This window comes from Petaurus breviceps, unplaced genomic scaffold, assembly GCF_028583685.1.
Source record: "Petaurus breviceps papuanus isolate PSGF00001 unplaced genomic scaffold, PetGlider_PUasm1.0 112, whole genome shotgun sequence".
In the NCBI taxonomy this organism is placed as follows: Eukaryota; Metazoa; Chordata; class Mammalia; order Diprotodontia; family Petauridae; genus Petaurus; species Petaurus breviceps.
Genome location: NW_027185601.1, coordinates 2,258,050 through 2,276,544, shown reverse-complemented (window position 1 = coordinate 2,276,544; position 18,495 = coordinate 2,258,050). Strand labels below are relative to the sequence as shown.

Below are 18,495 nucleotides of genomic sequence, written 5' to 3'. Positions count from 1 at the left end.
TCTATCTATCTATCTATCTATCTATCTATCTATCTATCTATCTATCTATCTATCTATCTATCTCTATGTCTCTCTATCTCAAAACAGTCATGGGCATATTAGTGGGCTATCTTGTGTAGATAGCACATATTTCCATTTACAGATAATTATAGCATCATACTTTATAGACTTGGACAAAACATTTTCGTTTAGCTTCTCCTCATGCTTAAATTATTCCCTGGAAATCATATCTTTATAGACATTAGGGTTTCATATGTATTGCCCTCCCCACTGGGCTACCTGCATCCCTGATGTACAGGTTAGGTGCCTTGCAGAACAAGTATCCCAGGTTCAAAATACTTAGTGGGCCCACATTCTCAAAAATTATACTTCATGAAATCCCATCAGTGTATTTACCTTTAATAGCCACCCAGTAGGTACAGTTAGCTCAAAGAAATGATATTTGCTGAGATGTTATTTTAGGAATACTAGCTGTCAGCCATATACCCCATGAACATGAGGCATATTCTCCCACAAATTCATGCAGCATCAGCAGGAAGAGTAGGCACATGTGTAGGGAACACTACCAGAGAGACACTCATACAAGGGATATGTCTGACTAAGGGAAATCCCACCTCTTGATGCTGTAGGGACTCAATGCCCTTTCTCTTCCTGTGGAATCTTCAAGTTTCTCCCCCTGGGACACATCTCTACTGAGCAGTTTGCGGCCTGTGTCTGCTCCTCTCAGCATCTTGTTTCCCAGTTGCCCGATCTATTCTTTCTAAACATTGGTTGCAACGTATTAACCTGGGTCTTCCCTGGGCCCTCACCCTGTGGGTGAGTAGCTTTTCTTCAAGACACTATTGTCAATGAAAGAGAACTTCAGAGAAATCTCCTGTGTCCCAGCCAAAGAGCATGAAGTGTTTTCTTCTTAATTCCTGGCTTCTACTTCCAAAGCTATCTCCATTCTCAAATAGAAGAGCTGGTTTATAACCTTCTTGTTTTTCTTGGACTATTCTTACTTATTTATTTGTTTGATTATTCATTTTAGTTTTTTCTTCATCTCTGTCATTTAATTATAAAGTCTTTTTAAAGATCTTGTATGAATTCTTTTTAGGCAGGTTTGATGATTTTTGTTTTTGCTTTTTTTTTTGAAGGGGGGATGGCAAGGCAATTGGGGTTAAGTGACTTGTCCAAGGTCACATGGCTACTAAGTACTAAGTGTCTGAGACCACATCTGAACTCAGGTCCTCCTGACTTTAGGGCCGGTGAATCACTATGTAGATTCACTATGCCACCTAGCCTCCCTGATGCTTTTTCATGTAACATTTGATGTTACTCTTAGCAGGGCTTTTTCCTTCAATATCCTCCTCTGAAGATGTATGCCACTCATCTCCATTCAAGTAACAGCTTCCTATGGTTGGCGTCTTTCTCCTTTTTGCCTATGTATTTTTTTTTTTGTGGCAATAGCTTAATTTTTGTAATTACCTCTAGCCCTGGGGTATGGGAAATGGTACCTCTTGCCCTAGATCTTCAATTCTCCCCTCTAACCTGGAACCAAAGCCAAACCTCCAACCTCCTGTAAGTGCTCACAGCCAGGGTATGCCCCACTGCTTCTGCACTCACCAGCCTGCGCTGGTTCTTTCTTGCCCCTGCCAATCTTCGCAGCACAAGTGGGTCTGGTGCTCCTTATCAGCAATGGTTCTCTCAATCTTCCCAGCCTCAAATGCCCAACTTCCCTCACTATCCTGGGGTAAAAGTTTCTGTGGTTGGGGCCAATGCAACTCTCAAAATAGTTAGTCCTAGGGCTTCTTCTTGTTGTTTTCTTCTTATTTCTTTTTTTTTTTGTATTTTTAAATTTTTTCTGTCTTTTTAATTTGTCACTTGCTGTTAAAGCAGATCCTAGGCTGGAGGTGTTTACTCTTCACAGGGACCAAAACTTGTCCTGGGATTTTTCTTTAGATCTTCTCAAATTGTCCCAGGAAGACCCAAGTTGTACACCTATTCTTATTTATCTCCACCCACCCTTTCTAAGGTTCTATTTTAACTCTTTTGTGAGGGAAAATCTTGAGAGCTTGGAATTTTCTGATCTACTCCACCATCTTCGCAGAATTCTTCAGACTGTCTTGGTTTGTAAAGAACACCCAATGACTAATCATTCCTATCATGCTATCAAGTTTGATTGAAGGACCCTCATGAAGGCTTGGGAACCTGTGGCCTCAATGCCACACATAGCCTTCTAGGTCCTTGGTTTGGGCCTTTTGACTCAGTCCATGTTTTACAGAATAATTCCTTCTACCTGTGCTTTGAATGTTGTCAGAGTCACACTTGAGGGCCTAGAGGGTGACACACTTGAGGACCTAGAGGGCAACATGTGGCCTGGAGGCTGCAGGTTCCCCACCTCTGATCTAAACACTTCTCTATACCTTAAGATCTCAATATTTCAGTGCCCCTGTCACTTTCTTTGTACATTTTTGTAATTTAATCAACACTTTATTTCCTTTCTCACTTTCTTCTTATTCTGTGAGTTTATCAAGGAGAATAAGGGGAAATCAATTGTTCACAGTCTTGTTAGCCAGACTCAGTTCCCTGGACTAGACTCAGAGTTAGAACAACTTGAGCTCATGTTTAGCTTCTGACATAAACTGGATATGTGATTCTAGGCAACATGCTTCATTTCTAAGTTTGCTAGTAACTCTCAAAGGTTAGAAATTTCAGAACCGGTGTCACTCTAAATTGATTAAAGAAATTTCCTCACCTTAAACTTCCCCACAACAATGAAATTTTAATTCCCACTGAAAACCAAACCCAAGATAAAACTATAACTTAAAAAAAACCCCAATAACACAAAAACAAGTCTTTCCAAATTGGTCTTTTTCTTTGATATGCTATCTCTATATGTATCTTTTATAGTTAATGCCATATTACCAGAAGGTGCTGAATGAAGCTTACAAAGATCAGTTCCTACTGCCTCAAAATATAATTCTGCTTTTGTGAGCACCAGAAAGCTATAAAAATGAATATTCAGCAGTTGGAATCTTTTCTCTTGGCTACAATTAAAGCTCCCCCTGGCCTACTCATCAGACTTCCTAGGTAAAATTTGTTCATTTTTACTGTTAATCTCAAAATAACTCTACTTTTCTACCTGTTATATTCATCAAAATGCACATTTACTATTACCCTGTATTTCAGGAAAGGGAACCATCATGAAAAAAACATTTATTACACCTTCAATTGAATAACCAAGCTACCATTTACATAGATAGTAAGTCATAGATCTGGGCTTGGCATGATAACTCAATGGATCTCAAGAGATTCATTATGTAGCCTCTATTAGGACAGGTCACTTTCTGTTTGCTGTTCTTTAACTTACTATGTGCCTTCAAGGTCCTTTGATACTGCACCAAACACAGTGAGTTTCTGGACCTATAGATGTTTACACTTAAGAATTATTAGTTACATCATGCCCATTATAACATCACCACCAGTGTCCAAACCATGAGTAGGGTCAATATTGTCAATTGTTCTCAATATCAAGTACTTCTGCCAAGACCAGTGTAAACTAAACAATGCATCCATTAAATATAGGGATTATTTTGTCCTCTTTCTGTCATTCAGCTTTGCAAGTGTATTTTGAAAACTCAGGTGTTACTTTGTGTAAGACCTATAGCAAAATCCTTCATTCAGTAGCTAATTTTCTAGTTCATGGCTTATCCAGGCTTAGTTTTCTAGGCTTTTTTAGGAGTGGCAAAAAAACAAACAAAAAACATAGAATTCTTATGTAATTACAAATGTAAAGTGAGATAAATTGGCACTTACAGTTATGGCAGGTGGCCCCGCTGTATCCTGTCCCATCACAAGTGCACTTGAAGCTGTCCCAGGTTTGAGAGCATTTACCACCATGCTCACAGTGATTGGGCACACATCTGTCAGAACAAGAGACAAACAGAAATGAACCAACCAACAAACAAGATTTATGAATGGCCAACTTCCAAGCTGCCTGGGCAATATATCATTTCAATGCCAGTTTGCCTTACTGAAGCAATTAATCCTTGTTAGTTTAAGCAGATTAATATGATTCATGATGGAAGGTGCCAACTGTACAAAAGATGATGTATCACAGGTCTGGTGTTTCCCAATTTTGAGCAAACAGCAGAAATTAACAAACTGTTAGAAGATTCATTTGCATATCAGAGGTTGAAATTTATTCTTGCCTTTATACAAAGGAAGATACTTGCTCTGTCATTATCCCAGGAGGAAGATGGAGATAAGCTGCCTTGCATGTCTATGGCATGTTCTACAGTATGACTAAGCTAGTCATAGCAAGCTGCTTTCTATAATGCAGGCTGTATCAAGAGTATTGATGCTATTCTTACCTTATTAAAACCATTATAAACCTACCAGTTAATGGAGGCCACTAGAAGCATGTCAACCAGTGGAAGTTGTTGGAGTGATATCATGTATCAGATACTCCTTGACAAAACTGTACAGAAGCCGTAACTTATTTTTGACAAGTCTATGTTCTTTTCTTTACCACCTCTTTCCTCTTTTGTAACCCATCATTTTCTGAACCCATTCAACAGAGATGGAGACAGGGGAAGGAAGTTCACCTGTAAACTTTAGAAAGTGATTTTTTTTTCATTAATTTGTTCAACAAATATTTATTAAGAATTACCTTCATGCAAAAGCAGAGTATCAGAATAGATAGAGAATGAAGTTTGGAGTCAGGGATACTTAGATTTAAATACCACCTTTCATCCTTACTGCCCATGTGATCCTGGGCAAATCCCTTATACCCTATGTGATACATTCTACTCCCCAGAGAGCTGGACAAGGAACTGGGATCTGTCTACCACTGAACCCAGGTGACAGTCTGGTGAGTCCAGGTAGAATCTGGCATCATGGAAGGGGATCCCAGGGAATGTGAGAACTGGCGCCAAGTCAAGATGAAAAGACCTCTGACTGGGTACTGAGTAATGATGAAACTGTAGTTTACTAGTGACCTAGGGGTGGAGGGTTTGTCCATTTTCTAATTATTATACTTAGTGATTAATGACACTTAGCAATTGATTGTTGTATAAGTGACTGGTTGAGTTAATTTAGTATGCCCCATGAGTGCAAGACTTTGGCTATTGTACTTTAAGATGATTGTTCTTTGTTCAAAACTTTGTGGCCACTATAGTGGAAACTATGTGGCCATTTTAATGATAAGCTGTTGTGAATACTACATTGTGATTTTCTATGATAAGTTGTAATATTGTGAATGTTGTACCTTGATTTTCTCTGAATGTTTTGCTTTGATTTGTTATGGAATAAATAGGGTGTTCACTATACTGTGTAATCAGAACCTTAAAAGCTGTTCACAGTAGCATTCTGGAAAGCTGCTCGTGCATGGCATTATACCTGGTAGGGTAGATGAAGCCTCAACTATGTCACCACATATCAGCAAGGCAGAATATGTCAAAGTGTAAGATGGATACAAATGTCAAAGGAAATTGTAGAAGGGACACATCACATAGGATTGGTAGATCATGGAAAACTTTCTGGAACCAGTAGCGTTTGCTTGGAGACTTTGAAAGATGAGTAAGACCGAACCAGGTAGTGGGAGAAGAGGCAGCATTCTGGACACTGGGAACTGCAATAAGCAAAGGTACAAAGGCATATAGCCAGAGCTGTTTGTGGAGCAGGGTACAACGACAGAATTTAGAAGTGGAAGAGACCTTGGAGCTCATCTGGTATAACACCTTCAATTCTGCTCAAGAATAAACATTAGATATGCTCTAATGCAGATTCTTAAAAAAGAAAAGCATACCTTTGTCATGCTTTACATATCTGCTATGTGCCATGTATTATGCTAGACATGAAAAATAGAAGAGATAAAATTGAAGGCTCTACCCCCAAAGGGCTTACATTTTAAAACTGATTAATGATGTGCTTTAATATGTGTAAAAGTAGAGAACTGATGCAAAGCCAAAAAGAAGTTGTTTTCCAGAAGAGAACATTAATGACTGGGGGAAGGTGGAGGGGAATCAGTAAATGCCATGTGTGCCTGGTGATGTCTCAGCTTTACTTTGAAGGAAGTTGGGGAATCTACAAGGGTGAAGAACATAGAGGGAATGCATCACAGAAGTGAGGGGTTAATTGTACAAATGCAAAGGCTAGGACATATGAGAAGGAATGCTGAGAGACCAGCGTGTGAGTGAAGGGGAGCAATATGAAATGAGAGGTGAAAAATGAAGCCCATATAGGTAAAGTTTGCCACACAAACAGAAGTGGGAGACCCAGAGTTAGAAGGCAGGTCCTTTCACTCCAAATCCAACAGATCAGTAATGCTAATGCTTCATAAGCTCCTTGAGTTCAGGGGCTGTTTTTTGTCTCTTTTTTATTGCTAGTGCTTAGCACAGTATCTGGCACATAGTAAGTGTTTAATAAGTATATATTGTTTAATTAATATCCCATCCATCACCATGTGTCTTGTGGTGCATTTGCAGGAAGCCAGAGAGCTGGAGTAAAAGTAGTTGTAAGATGGCATCAAACTGACACTAGGAGAAATATAAAAATCTCACAGGTGAGCTCTATCTTGCTAGGAACAGGTTTGACAATGAGACTTAGTCCTGTCCTAAGGGATCTAATGTAGGAAACAGTTTGTCTGTTGTTTATTGAGAAGAAAGCAGAGCAGGTAAGCATTTAGGCCTTTAGGATAAATGAAAGCATGACTAATTTATTTTAGGTAGTCCTAGCCTAGATCTCCATGGAAAAGAATCACTCTGCCAGGGCTTTGATGTTCCATATTCATTAATGCATGCTTTGTGATACTGATTCTTAACAAAAAACAAAAAATGGATGGCTTTGTAATGCTTTATGTATTAAAAAACAACCCAGAAGTTTTCTCTTCCTAATGTTTTAGGAAATTAATTTAGCTAACCCTAATTAAGTCAGATAGTATTAGCATGAGAGACATAGAAAGATAGAATAGAAAGAACAGGAGACGGAGTCAGAAAGCCTTGACTCAAGTCCTACTTTTGTTACCTAAAGGCTGTGTGAACCTGGGCAAGTCACCTAATCAGCCCCAGGGACCTCCCTAAGTTACAGATGAAATACTGATCTGAACCTGTGAAAGGGATTTCCACACAGTCAAACCCTTCCACCAATGAAATCAAAGGGAATTGGAATTCAGTAAAGGAAATCCACAGAATAACCACATACATATCTATAATCAAGAGCATACAAGGTATGTATGTTTTTTGTTTTCTTTTCTTTTTTTTTTGACTATACCTATAATTTCAAAGTTATAAGTAGCCCCAGTGAAGAAATTCCCTTTTCTAACTAGGTTAGTTAGTACTAGAGCTATAATTCATGGCTGTGGAGTGATTCCTAGAGTATTTAGAGATCGAGTGACTTATCCAGGCTCACACAGATAGTATGTATCAGAGATGGCACTTCAGCCCAATTCTTCTTGACTCTGAGATCAGCTGTGTAGAGACTGTATAGTGTGGCCTTTTACATTATGTATTAAAATCAAACAACTTGGGGCATACATAATCATCAAGTGAGGAAGATGAGGTATTTTCTTTAAAAACTTTTTTATTATATTTTTTTCATGCCATCAGAATTTCTTTCACTATTCTCTTCCCTACCCCCTGTCAGAGAACCATGCCATATAACAAATCACATTTTAAAATGAAAAATAATGGGATACTTTCTAGTATACTTTATATTACTTCTCAGGGTTAATTGGAGGAAAACCCATTGTAAACCTTAAAACATCACAAGAGTATGAATTATTGATATTATACAGCATTTGGGACATTGGCATAAGTGGTTTACAGAATTTCAAAGATTTCTCAAAATGTGAAAATCTGAATGTGAATTTTCACATTTTACTTGCAAATGTTCCACTCCTTTTTCTTAAAATGTTTTCTCTTTCTAATTTCCATTATCCTTCTGCTCAGCACTAGCTCTCTCATTAATGGTAAAATACATTTTTGCTTTCAAATAAACTGGGCGAAAAATGCAATTTACAACCTCTGATTTTGTATCATCATATTAAAAAAAGATTAGGACCTCCTACCAACCAAATTAAAATGATTTCAGAAAATAAAATACAAATTAAACTCACTCTGAACAGCAATATACCTTACAGGCACAAAAAACCCCTCTCTGTCATGTTAGTACAAGAGTTGGAAATCACACCAAATAAATTGAAGTCCTCTTAGAAGAAATGCTTGTTTTACTGTAAGAAATACAGATCACTTTCCCAAATGATTTGATATTCAATGCTGTTTTCATTCTGAAAGATAAAGCAGATTTTCTAGAAAATCTGTGGATCAGCAGAGTACAGGCAGGATCTTAACCACACTGGGCCATTTGGAGCAGCAGCATAAATGCTCCTCTCCTACCTCTCCATGCACCAACTGTTTACATTTTTATGTTCTCCTGAGTTCTTATTTTCCACTGGTGTGTGATTCTTACAAAAAGCCCTGGCTCAAGGAAAACTATTATTTGCTTCATAATTAATCTTAACTTGAAATTTTTTGGGGGGTGGGTGGTATAGGATCTGCAAATATTTACACATTGGACATTAGTCAGGTTACAAAGAAGGATTGTAACAGATGGAATGAATAGATGGAATGAACAATGGGGAAAAGAAAACAAAATAAGAAAAAGAAAAAAGCAGGTAATTTGCTTCAATCTGCATTCAGGCTCTGTTCTTCCTAGTTCTTTTTCTGAAGGTAGACATCTCTTTCCATCATGAGTCTTTTAGAGCTGTCTCATAACCCTGCATTGCTGAGAAGAGTCCAGTCTATCAAAGTTGGTCATCACATATATGTTGTGTCTGTAAATATGTAGAGATTTCTTCTAATTCTGCTCTTCTCACTCAGCATTAGTTCATATAAGCCTCTCCAGGTAAATATGAAGTCTATCTGCTCCTCATTTTTTTTTAAAGCAATTGGGGTTAAGTAACTTGCTCAGGGTTATATGGTCAGTTATTTTTTGTGTGGGAGCCAAGTATCTGAGGCTGGAACCGACCCCGGGTCTCCTGACACTGGGGGCAGTGCTCTTACTCACTGCGCCACCTGGCTGCCCCTAGCTCCTCATTTCTTATAGGACAATAGTATTCAATTACATTCATATACAACCACTTGTTTAGTCATTCCCCAATTGAGAGGCATCCTCTTAATATCCAATTCTTTGCCACCACAAAAAGAGCTACTATAAATATTTTTGTACATATGGGTCTTCCTCTCACTTCTATGAACTCTTTGGGATACAACTCTAAAAGTGGTACTACTGGGTCAAAGGGTATGCAATTATTTATAGCCCTTTGGGTATAGTTCCAGATTGCTCTCCAGAATGGTTGAATCAGTTCACTATTCCACCAACAATGCATTAGTGTTCCAATTTTTCTGCATCCTCTCCATTATTTGTCATTTTCCTGTTTTGTCATCTTAGCCAATGTGACTGGTGAGATGTGGTACCTCAGAGTTGTTTTAATTTGTATTTCTCTAATCAATAGTGATTTAGAGCATTTTTGCATATGCTTATAGATATCTTTAATTTCCTCATCTGAAAACTGCCTGTTCATATCCTTTGACCATTTATCAATTGAGGAATGACTTGTATTCTCATAGATTTGACTCAATTCTCTGTATATTTTAGAAATGAGGCCTTTATCAGAGACATTGCTTGTAAAAATTCTTTCCCAATTTTCCACTTCCCCCCTAATCTTGGTTACATTGTCTTTGTTTATACAGAAGCTTTTCAATTCAATGTAATCAAAATTATCCATTTTGCATTTTATAATGCTCTCTATTTCTTGTTTGGTCATACAGTCTTCCCCTCTCCATAAATCTGACAGGTAAACTATTCCTTGCTTTCCAAGATTGCTTAAGTATCATCCTTTATACTTAGATCATGCACACATTTAGACTTGATTTTGGTATATGGTGTTAGATAATGGTCTATGCCCAGTTTCTGCCATACTATATTCCAGTTTTCTCAGCAGTTTTTGGCAATTAATGAGTTCTTATCCCCAAAACTGGGGTCTTTGGGTTTATCAAACAGTAGATTACTATAGTCATTGACTACTGACTCGTTTACCCAATCTATTTCATTTATCCACTGCTCTATTCCTCAGCCAATACCAAGTAGTTCTGATGACTGCTACTTCATAATACAGATTAAAATCTGGTATAGCTATGCCAGTTAGATTTTGAACATCCTGTCCCAGTTCACAAATTTTTTATTTTTAAGGATTTGTTTTCTTCAGTGAGATTTTTTTCCAATTTGGTCACTGTAGATTTAAATTTATCTTCTACCTCTCTCATTTGGCTTTTAAAATCTTTCTTGAGCTCCTCCAAGAATGATTTTTGGGCTTCATACCAGTTCATATTTCCTTTTTTGGTTTCTAGTGTGGATACAGAGTCCATGGTGTCTCCTAAAAGTGATTCTTCTCATTCACAATAATAGGATTCAATTGTCTTTGGTCTTGCCTTTGCAAGTTACTTAGAGCCCATTGTAATTACCTATTTTCTGACCTTTAAAGTGTATTTCTGCTCTTGGGGTACAGAGGACTCTGACCTAAGCTTCTCAGTCTGGGAGCTAGGTGCCTGGCTGTTGACTTTGTGTGCTGTAGCCTCTAGGTGTCTAGATTGAGGCCAAGGACAGGACTCTTAGTGTTTCCCCTGAGTTACCCTGAGGCTCACGGACTAATCTGTGGGGGAGGGGTGGTAAGGCCACTTCAGATTTCAACCTCTATGCCCCTGGGCTACAGCTAAGGCAGGCTCAGCAGCTGGCAGCCATCAGAGCTGGTGTCTGTAGATTGCCCTGGTGGTGCTAAGGCCCACCTGGGCTTGTGTTGTTAGTGCTTGCTGTCTCCACCACCCTGGGCTTTTAGATCTCCTGCTGGGGTGGTGCTTGTTGGGACCTGTTCCACCCTTCACTTCAGACTCCTTACTGCCTCAGTTACACCCTTTATCAGTTACTCCTAAGCCTGAGGGATTTCATTATTTCAGGATTTTACTCTGGGTGGGGCATTTATCTCTGGGTTTTCTGGGTTAGGGAGGGGAATCAGAGCAGCTAGGGTTTACTTTGCCATCTTGGCTTCTGGAAATTCAGGTAGATGATTTTTAAATTTCCAAGCTGTGGGCTGATAGCCCCAGGAGAAGCTGCAGACCCTGCTGTGGGTCCTGTGATTTTTCTTACCCAGCTCTGACTGATGATCCCATCCACTGGTGAGACAGCTGTGAATACCTTGGGGTGGGTGAGTCTGCTGGCTGAGGCTCCTTCTAACTCTGCTGTAGTCTGCTCTCTAATCCCCCTGGTGCAGCCGAGCTCCCCCTGCCCAGACCTATGTGGGCACTTTTCTGGGCTGGATTCTGCGTTCTGTCTCCCAATGGATTCTGTCACTCTAAAATCCATTCAGATTCACTTAATAAAGTTTAGTGACAGGATTCATGGAGAAGCTTAGAAAAGTTACTGCTTCCTTTCTGCCATCTTGGCTCCACCCCCACTGATCATCTCTTGAAAAAGATCCCAAAAAGAAAACTCCTAGGAATATTATAGCCAAATTCCAGAGTTCCCAGGTCAAAGAGAAAATACTGGAAGCGTCCAGGAAGAAACAATTTGAGGATTGTGGAAACACAATCAGGATAACACAAGACCTAGCAGCTTCTACATTAAGGGATTGAAGTGCTTGGAATATGATATTCCTGAGGTCAAAGGAGCTAGGACTAAAACCAAGAATCATCTACCCAGCAAAACTGGGTACAATGCTACAGGTGAAAATATAGCCATTCAATGAAATAGAGGATTTTCAAGCATTCTTGATGAAAAAAACAGAGCTGAACAGAAAATTTGACTTTCAAATACAAGAAGCAAGAGAAACATGAGAAGGTAAAAAGGAAAAAGAAGTCACAAGGAACTTGTTAAAGTTGAACTATTTACATTCCTACATGGAAAAAAAATAATTGTAACTCAAGACTTTTCTCAGTATGAAGGTAGTTGAAGGGAATATATGTGTGTATATGTGTATATACATATACATACATATATGTATGTATAGGAGGGTGTATGCATATATAAATATGTATGTGAGTATGGGCATATGTATGTTCATGTATACATAGACAGAGGGCACAGGATGTGTTGAATAGGAAGGGATGATTTCTAAAAAATAAAATTAAGAGTTGATAGAGGAATATAATGAGAGGAGATAGGGAGAGACAGAATAGCATAAATTATCTCATATAAAAGAGGCAAGAGAAAACTGTTACAATGGAGGGGAAGAGCATAAAGGTGAAAGGGAATGGGACAACCTGATTCGCATTGAGTTTGGCTTAAGGAGGGAATAACATACACACTAAATTGGGTATTTTACCCTACAGGAAAATAGGAGGATAGGGAATAAGAGGGGGGATGATAGAGTGGGGGGCAGATTGGAGGAGAGAGTAGTTAGGAGCAAACATTTTTGAAAAGGGTCCAAAATGAAAATAGAACAAGTGGGGGACAGGATAGGATGGAGGGAAATATAGTTTGTCTTCTACAATATAAGTACCATGGAGATGATTTGGGTAAGTACACATGTACAACCCATATTGAATTACTTGACTTTCTAGTGGGGGTGGGTGAGGAGGGAAGAAGGGAAAAAATCCGGAACTCAAAGTATTAAAATCAAATGTTAAAAAATATATATTATTTTTTACATGCAACTGGGAAATAAGACATAGAGGCACTGGTGTATAGAAATCCATCTTGCCCTACTAGAAAGTCAGAGGGGGTTGGGGGAGGATATAAGAGAGAGCGTGTTGGAGGAAGGGGTATTCAGTAGAATTGCTATTTTGGGGTGGGGGGTAGGGGAAAGACAGGGAGAAAATTTGTAACTCAAATCTTGTGGAAATGGAAGTTGAAAACTAAAAATAAACAAATTAAACAACAAAAAAAGAAAACTTCCCATCATAATTCACTATAATTCACAGGTACATAGAGCTTTAGTAACCCAGAAGGAACAACATAATAGAAATGTTAATTCAAAAAGAATAAAAGCATTAACATCTACTCTGACATTCTCTAACATCCTGAGAGAGCAAAGTCCTAAAAGGTGTCCCTGAAAAAACCAAGTCCTTAAAGGATGGGCAGATATGAAAGAAAAGAGTTCTGAAAGAAAAAGGAGTTGATCTCAAATCTGGCCCCTTCTTATTCAGTGGATTATCAAAAGCTCACTCTGAGCAGATATTATGTCTTGTATCACATAATTAGAATCCTATGCAAGAGTGTCCTCATTACTCTTAATAGGTTTTAGGTAACTGAAAGTTGAAAGGATTTGTGAAATTTCATTTTACCAAATGATTTCTCTTCTAATAGGATTGTAGCCTGAGTGTGGCATTATACAGGATTTGATCACAGAGCGGCAACTATAACTATGCAAATATATAGTGGCAGGTTCATTTCACCCTAAGGTTGAATGACTGCCATCTCAGGACCAAACATCCATTCTTTCCTCCATTTTCTCTGCTTGCCCCATAGAAATAAGAGCCAAGGTTCTCTGAATTGCCTTTCGATTAATGGCAGATCCTTAGATACACACAGAAAATATATGAGGTGGTATCTGCCTCATTATAAAGTAAAGCATCCTTTTAAGAAACTGATGAAATATCTGTAAAGTCCTATCTGGTTATTCAATGTGAAATTTAAGTGGTCATCTCAACATAATTTGCAGTCTGAAATATATGGATTTTGCTTTTGTCCCAGCTTTCCCATTTCTTTTTGTTCATTGAAACAAGCAATTCATTTGAAATGCTATTTGAATGCCATTTCCTTACTATCAGGAATCTCTTTCCACAGTAATAATAATAGCTCTCATTTCTATAGCCCATTATGTTCCATAAGGCATTTTCCTTACAATGATTTAGAGAATGATAACGTGTAAGTATGATTATCCCCCTTTTGTAGATGAGGAAACTGAGGCAGAAAAAGACTAAATAACTTGTTCACGGACACTAAGCAGAAGTGTCCTTGTAAAGTTAAACAACAGCTCTCCTAGAAAAAAAAAAAAGATGTATGCAAGACACATTTTAAAATTTAATCTGCATTATCAACATTTTCTCTATCACCTTCTTAGGGCTAGACTAGGGTGGGGAATTTGCAGCCTAGAGGCCACATGTGGCCTTCTAGGTCCTTGCGTGTGGCCTTTTGACTGAGTCCAAGTTTTATAGGACCAATCCTTTTATTAAGGGGATTTGTTCTGTAAAGTCTGGATTCAGTCAAAGGGCCTCACTTGAGGACCTAGAGGGTCACATGTGGCCTCAAGGCTGCAGGTTCCTCACACCTGGGCTAGACTATAGTTGTCAAACACCATTCCTATGGGTTGCCCCTGGTGCTCACCACTTCTCAGGGAAGCCCCAACTTTATTAAAGCAGAAATTGGGAAATATTTAACAAAATAAATAAAATGCAGTAAAAGAGAAAACAATACATTTTAAAACCAAGTTAATATGCAGCAGCAGGGATCCTTATGTACTGATTAGGGCCAATTTCTATTTGAATTTGACAACTCTTCTGGACAATCAATAAATAAAGCCTGGATTTGCAGCATTTGATGCTTTCCAAGTTACACATGTTCACAGCAAAAATTTAACAACTTACTCTCACAAGCTAGCTGGCTTCAGCACAAATTTACTAGTGATGATATGAATAAGGATTTCTACCCAATCCTTTTGAGTTAATATTCTTTTTTTAAAACTACACAGAAAGTTTCATAATATCCTTGGTGTTGAATAAACACCTATCTTCATTATTAATTTCTAATGATGTTTTAGCAAAGTACTTTATTTTTATGATTATTTCATGTTTACTTGGGTATAGTTTTCCTTCTTTAAAATGTGTAACCCTGATAGAGTAATTTTCTAATATAGTGGTATATACAAATCAAGGTAGGTAGTTATGTGAAAGCTACATTCAAAAGCATTTAGAAACTTCTACTTTGCTTTTGTGGAGGCAGCTAGGTTGCCCAGTGAATAGAGCACTGGGCCTGGATTTAGGAAGACCTAAGTTCAAATTCAGCCTCAGACACTTGCTAGTTGTGTGACCCTGAGCAAGTCACTTAACATCTGCTTGCCTTAATCCACTAGAGAAGCAAATGGAAAATCATTCCAGTACCTTTGCATAGGAAACCTCATGGACAGTACTGGCATGATGTGGTCTAGGGGTCATGAAGAGTCAGACATGACTGAAAAATTGAACAACAATTGTGCTTTCAAGATCTCAAGATGTCTGCTGCCACAAAATATCCATCTCTTTAATACTAGTGTTCTCCCAGAGTTTGTTGAAGTAGCATTGCTGAGGTCATAATTACATCAGATACCATACATAGAGAAGAAGATGGATTAATAAAAAAATACTGTGAAGGTAACACTGACAAGAAAATTATTGCATATGAGATATAAGGGAGAGGAAAAAATGATTCCACATTTGCACACCTGGAAGAATGGTAATGACCTCAATAGAAATAAGGAAGTTTGGAGGAGGGACAGGTCTTGGGGGACATATGGTGAGTTCTATTGGAAAAAGATAGAGTTTGACATACTTATGGGCCATTTTGGTATTGTTGAACTAAAGGCAGTTGGAATCATGGGCTTGGAATTCAGTAGAGACATCAGGGCAGCCTGAGAGTCATCTGCATGAAGATGATCACTGAATCTATGTTAGCTCATGAAATTAACCAAAGTAAAGAGTTTCTAGAGAGGAGTCTTCAGTAGAAAGTCATGGGGTTGTGAATTGGTGGAAGAAGTTCAAGGAAAGGATTTTGATGAACTCAGTAAAGATCATAGGGAAGAAACGTAATTCAGAAGCCCTTAAGACTACAACTCAATAAAGTGGGCTTTGCAGCATAACATGACCTGCTTACTTTGGCTTCATTGGGTGAAAGTAGACAATAAAGCTCTTCAAGAGGCAAATTTAAAAATTCCTATCTCTACATTATCTTGAAACACCAGAACTCTACAAGTTTTACCAGAGAGAGGGTAGGACTGGAACACAAACTTTAGACTAACAAGAGCCCCTGATATCAGGACCCTGGGTTTCTTCTCTAGCTTTGAGACTACTGGTGACCATGGACACATTGCTTCACCTCTCTCAGCCTCAATTTCTTTATCTATAAAACACAAATGATCATAATACTTATACTAAAACTCATAAGGTTTTTTGTTAAGAAGGAAACAATTCACAAACATTCAAAAAGAGTTAGATAAATGTAACTTGTTACCAATTACTATTGGTTTGTGAGAAGAGTAGATTAGCATTTTTACTGGGATCTCTTGTGTTTTATTTTCTTTTATGTGATAAAGCTCATTAGATATTTTTAAAGGATATGATTTACCAAATGAAATCAGTAGGAAAATATGTAGTGATTAAGCACTATATAGGGAATTAGAGTTTGTGCTTACAAAACTTCCTTTAGAGTTATCTGTAGGTCCATAAGATGTGGTTAGGAATTTAAGACAAGGGAAAATTAAAATTAAATGGTAGAAGTAAAAGATTAAACTATCCTCCAAAATATGGGTTCCTACCCCAAAGTCACAGTAGCAATGAATAAATACTCTATTATTTCTCCTCTGGATGACTATTTCACTTCTTGAATAGAGCCATTTTTAAACTTGCCCATGTTTAAAGGATAAACTATGGAGATACTGGTTTAGGAACAAAGAGGGAGAAACAAATCATGTCTAGAGAGCTCATCACTTCTAAGGAATATTTGCATAAAGAAAAAAATAATCTTCCCAGGGCAGAAATGGAAAATAAATAAATCCTTATTTTTTAGGCATCAGCATGAAAGTGATTTTCCATTAACACCAGTCATAGCAAATACATATAACTGGGACATAAATCATTGTTTACAATAGCCATTAAAGGCAGAGTTAGAGATTAGAACATCAATTCTATTTGTCTCTCTCAGACAGACATTGACCAAGAAATATGCCAATAGAAAGCTTTCATATTTAAGGAGCTTTTTTTAAAGGCTAATTTTATTGACCCTGCCTGGAAAATTTCTGTTGACATCTGTCCACCAATAAGTCATTAAAAACAGGAAACTTCTAACTTCTCCAGTCATCTTCATGATAATTGTTAAAGAGCACTCAATCAGTGAAAATATTTATCAGTCAATACATTTTACTGTGTTCCAGTTGGGGAACAAGAGAGGCAGAGTGGTCATCTATTTAGCATACTGTATAGACATGGCATCAATGATTCAAAAACCATTATCAGTTGCCTATGGTAGACATTTACAGTCTAGATCCAAAACCCAATTTCTTAAGAGATTAAGAGATATGCAATCTGAGGCAGTGAGAACAACTGTTCTGAAAGCATTTTTAAGAGTTATGGATAGGCAAAGACTATGATGTTGTATGTCTCTAGTAGGAGTGAATTTAAATAAGTGAACCTCATAACCATGGACTTTTTATGAGAAAACACAGCAAGAACAACTTCAATGGATTATGGTCTAATTTTGTTCAAAATCTTCAAGTAAATAGGCAATGATTTTGCTGCCTTCAAACTGAGGTCCTGTCATAACCAATAAGTTTTTGAATTTCATACATTTAAAATCTCATGTATTCACTTCTTTTATATTAACACTTTTTTTTTTTTAAAGCAATTGGGGTTAAGTAACTTGCTCAAGGTTACACGGCCAGGTGTTTCTGGGTGGGTGCTAAGTGTCTGAGCCTGGATTCTATCCCCAGGTCATCCGGACATTGGAGCTGGTGTTCTTACTCGCTGAGCCACCTGGCTGCCCCTATATTAACACATTTTAAAGAAAAATTTTGAACTGAAATAGAGTCATAGAGTCAAAGATTTTTAGGCCTAAAATCGCCCTTAGTGATCGGATATTTTAATGCCCTTATTTTTCAGGAAACAGAGACTGAGAATAATTAACTGACTGAGTCTAGAATCCAATTTTTGTCATGCCTGCTTCAGCACTCTTTAAACATTAAGAAACATTATTTATACTATAAATAAGAATGTAATGAAATGAATGATAGTTGTGATCAGTTCAACTATGTCTTCAGTGAAAAAAAAATCAATACAGTGAAAAGAATATTTCTAAGCCAATTCCTTGTCATGAAGCCACTTTAAATTTCTTTGTAAAATAACAAAATGATTTGTAAATGTTTGTTTAAATGAGTTTTCTCTAGAAGATATGACAGAACATTTAGAAAATACTTCTGCTATATCCTGATATTTTATTATCTACAAAGGAGAAAAGGGTTTGATATGTCACTGGTTGCTAGAGAAACACTGGGGGACAAGCATTAATATCCAGCTAAGTAAATCAAAGTATTAAGTATAGGGGAAGGATGATGGTATCTCTCTTAATCAAGAAAAAAACTGGCACAAAGATTTCTTCTAGCCAAAGGATTTCATGCTGCTTTCTCAAAAACTCTGTGTCTGTAGTTTCCTAGTTTCTTTGTCAAATGGAAGCAAAGAAGAAAACCAAAGAGCAGAGAATTACAAAAGAGGTTCA

General features: G+C 37.7%; 1 protein-coding gene across 1 annotated transcript in view; it reads right to left on the bottom strand.

Annotated features, from left to right (window-relative positions):
- Positions 1-18,495, bottom strand: part of LOC138157377 (contactin-associated protein-like 2) — a 2,155,842-nt gene that overhangs the window by 1,053,228 nt on the left and 1,084,119 nt on the right. The window contains exon 10 of the mRNA XM_069082919.1: positions 3,799-3,905. Coding sequence (XP_068939020.1) covers positions 3,799-3,905 — 107 coding nt within the window. The remainder of the gene's footprint in view (positions 1-3,798; positions 3,906-18,495) is intronic.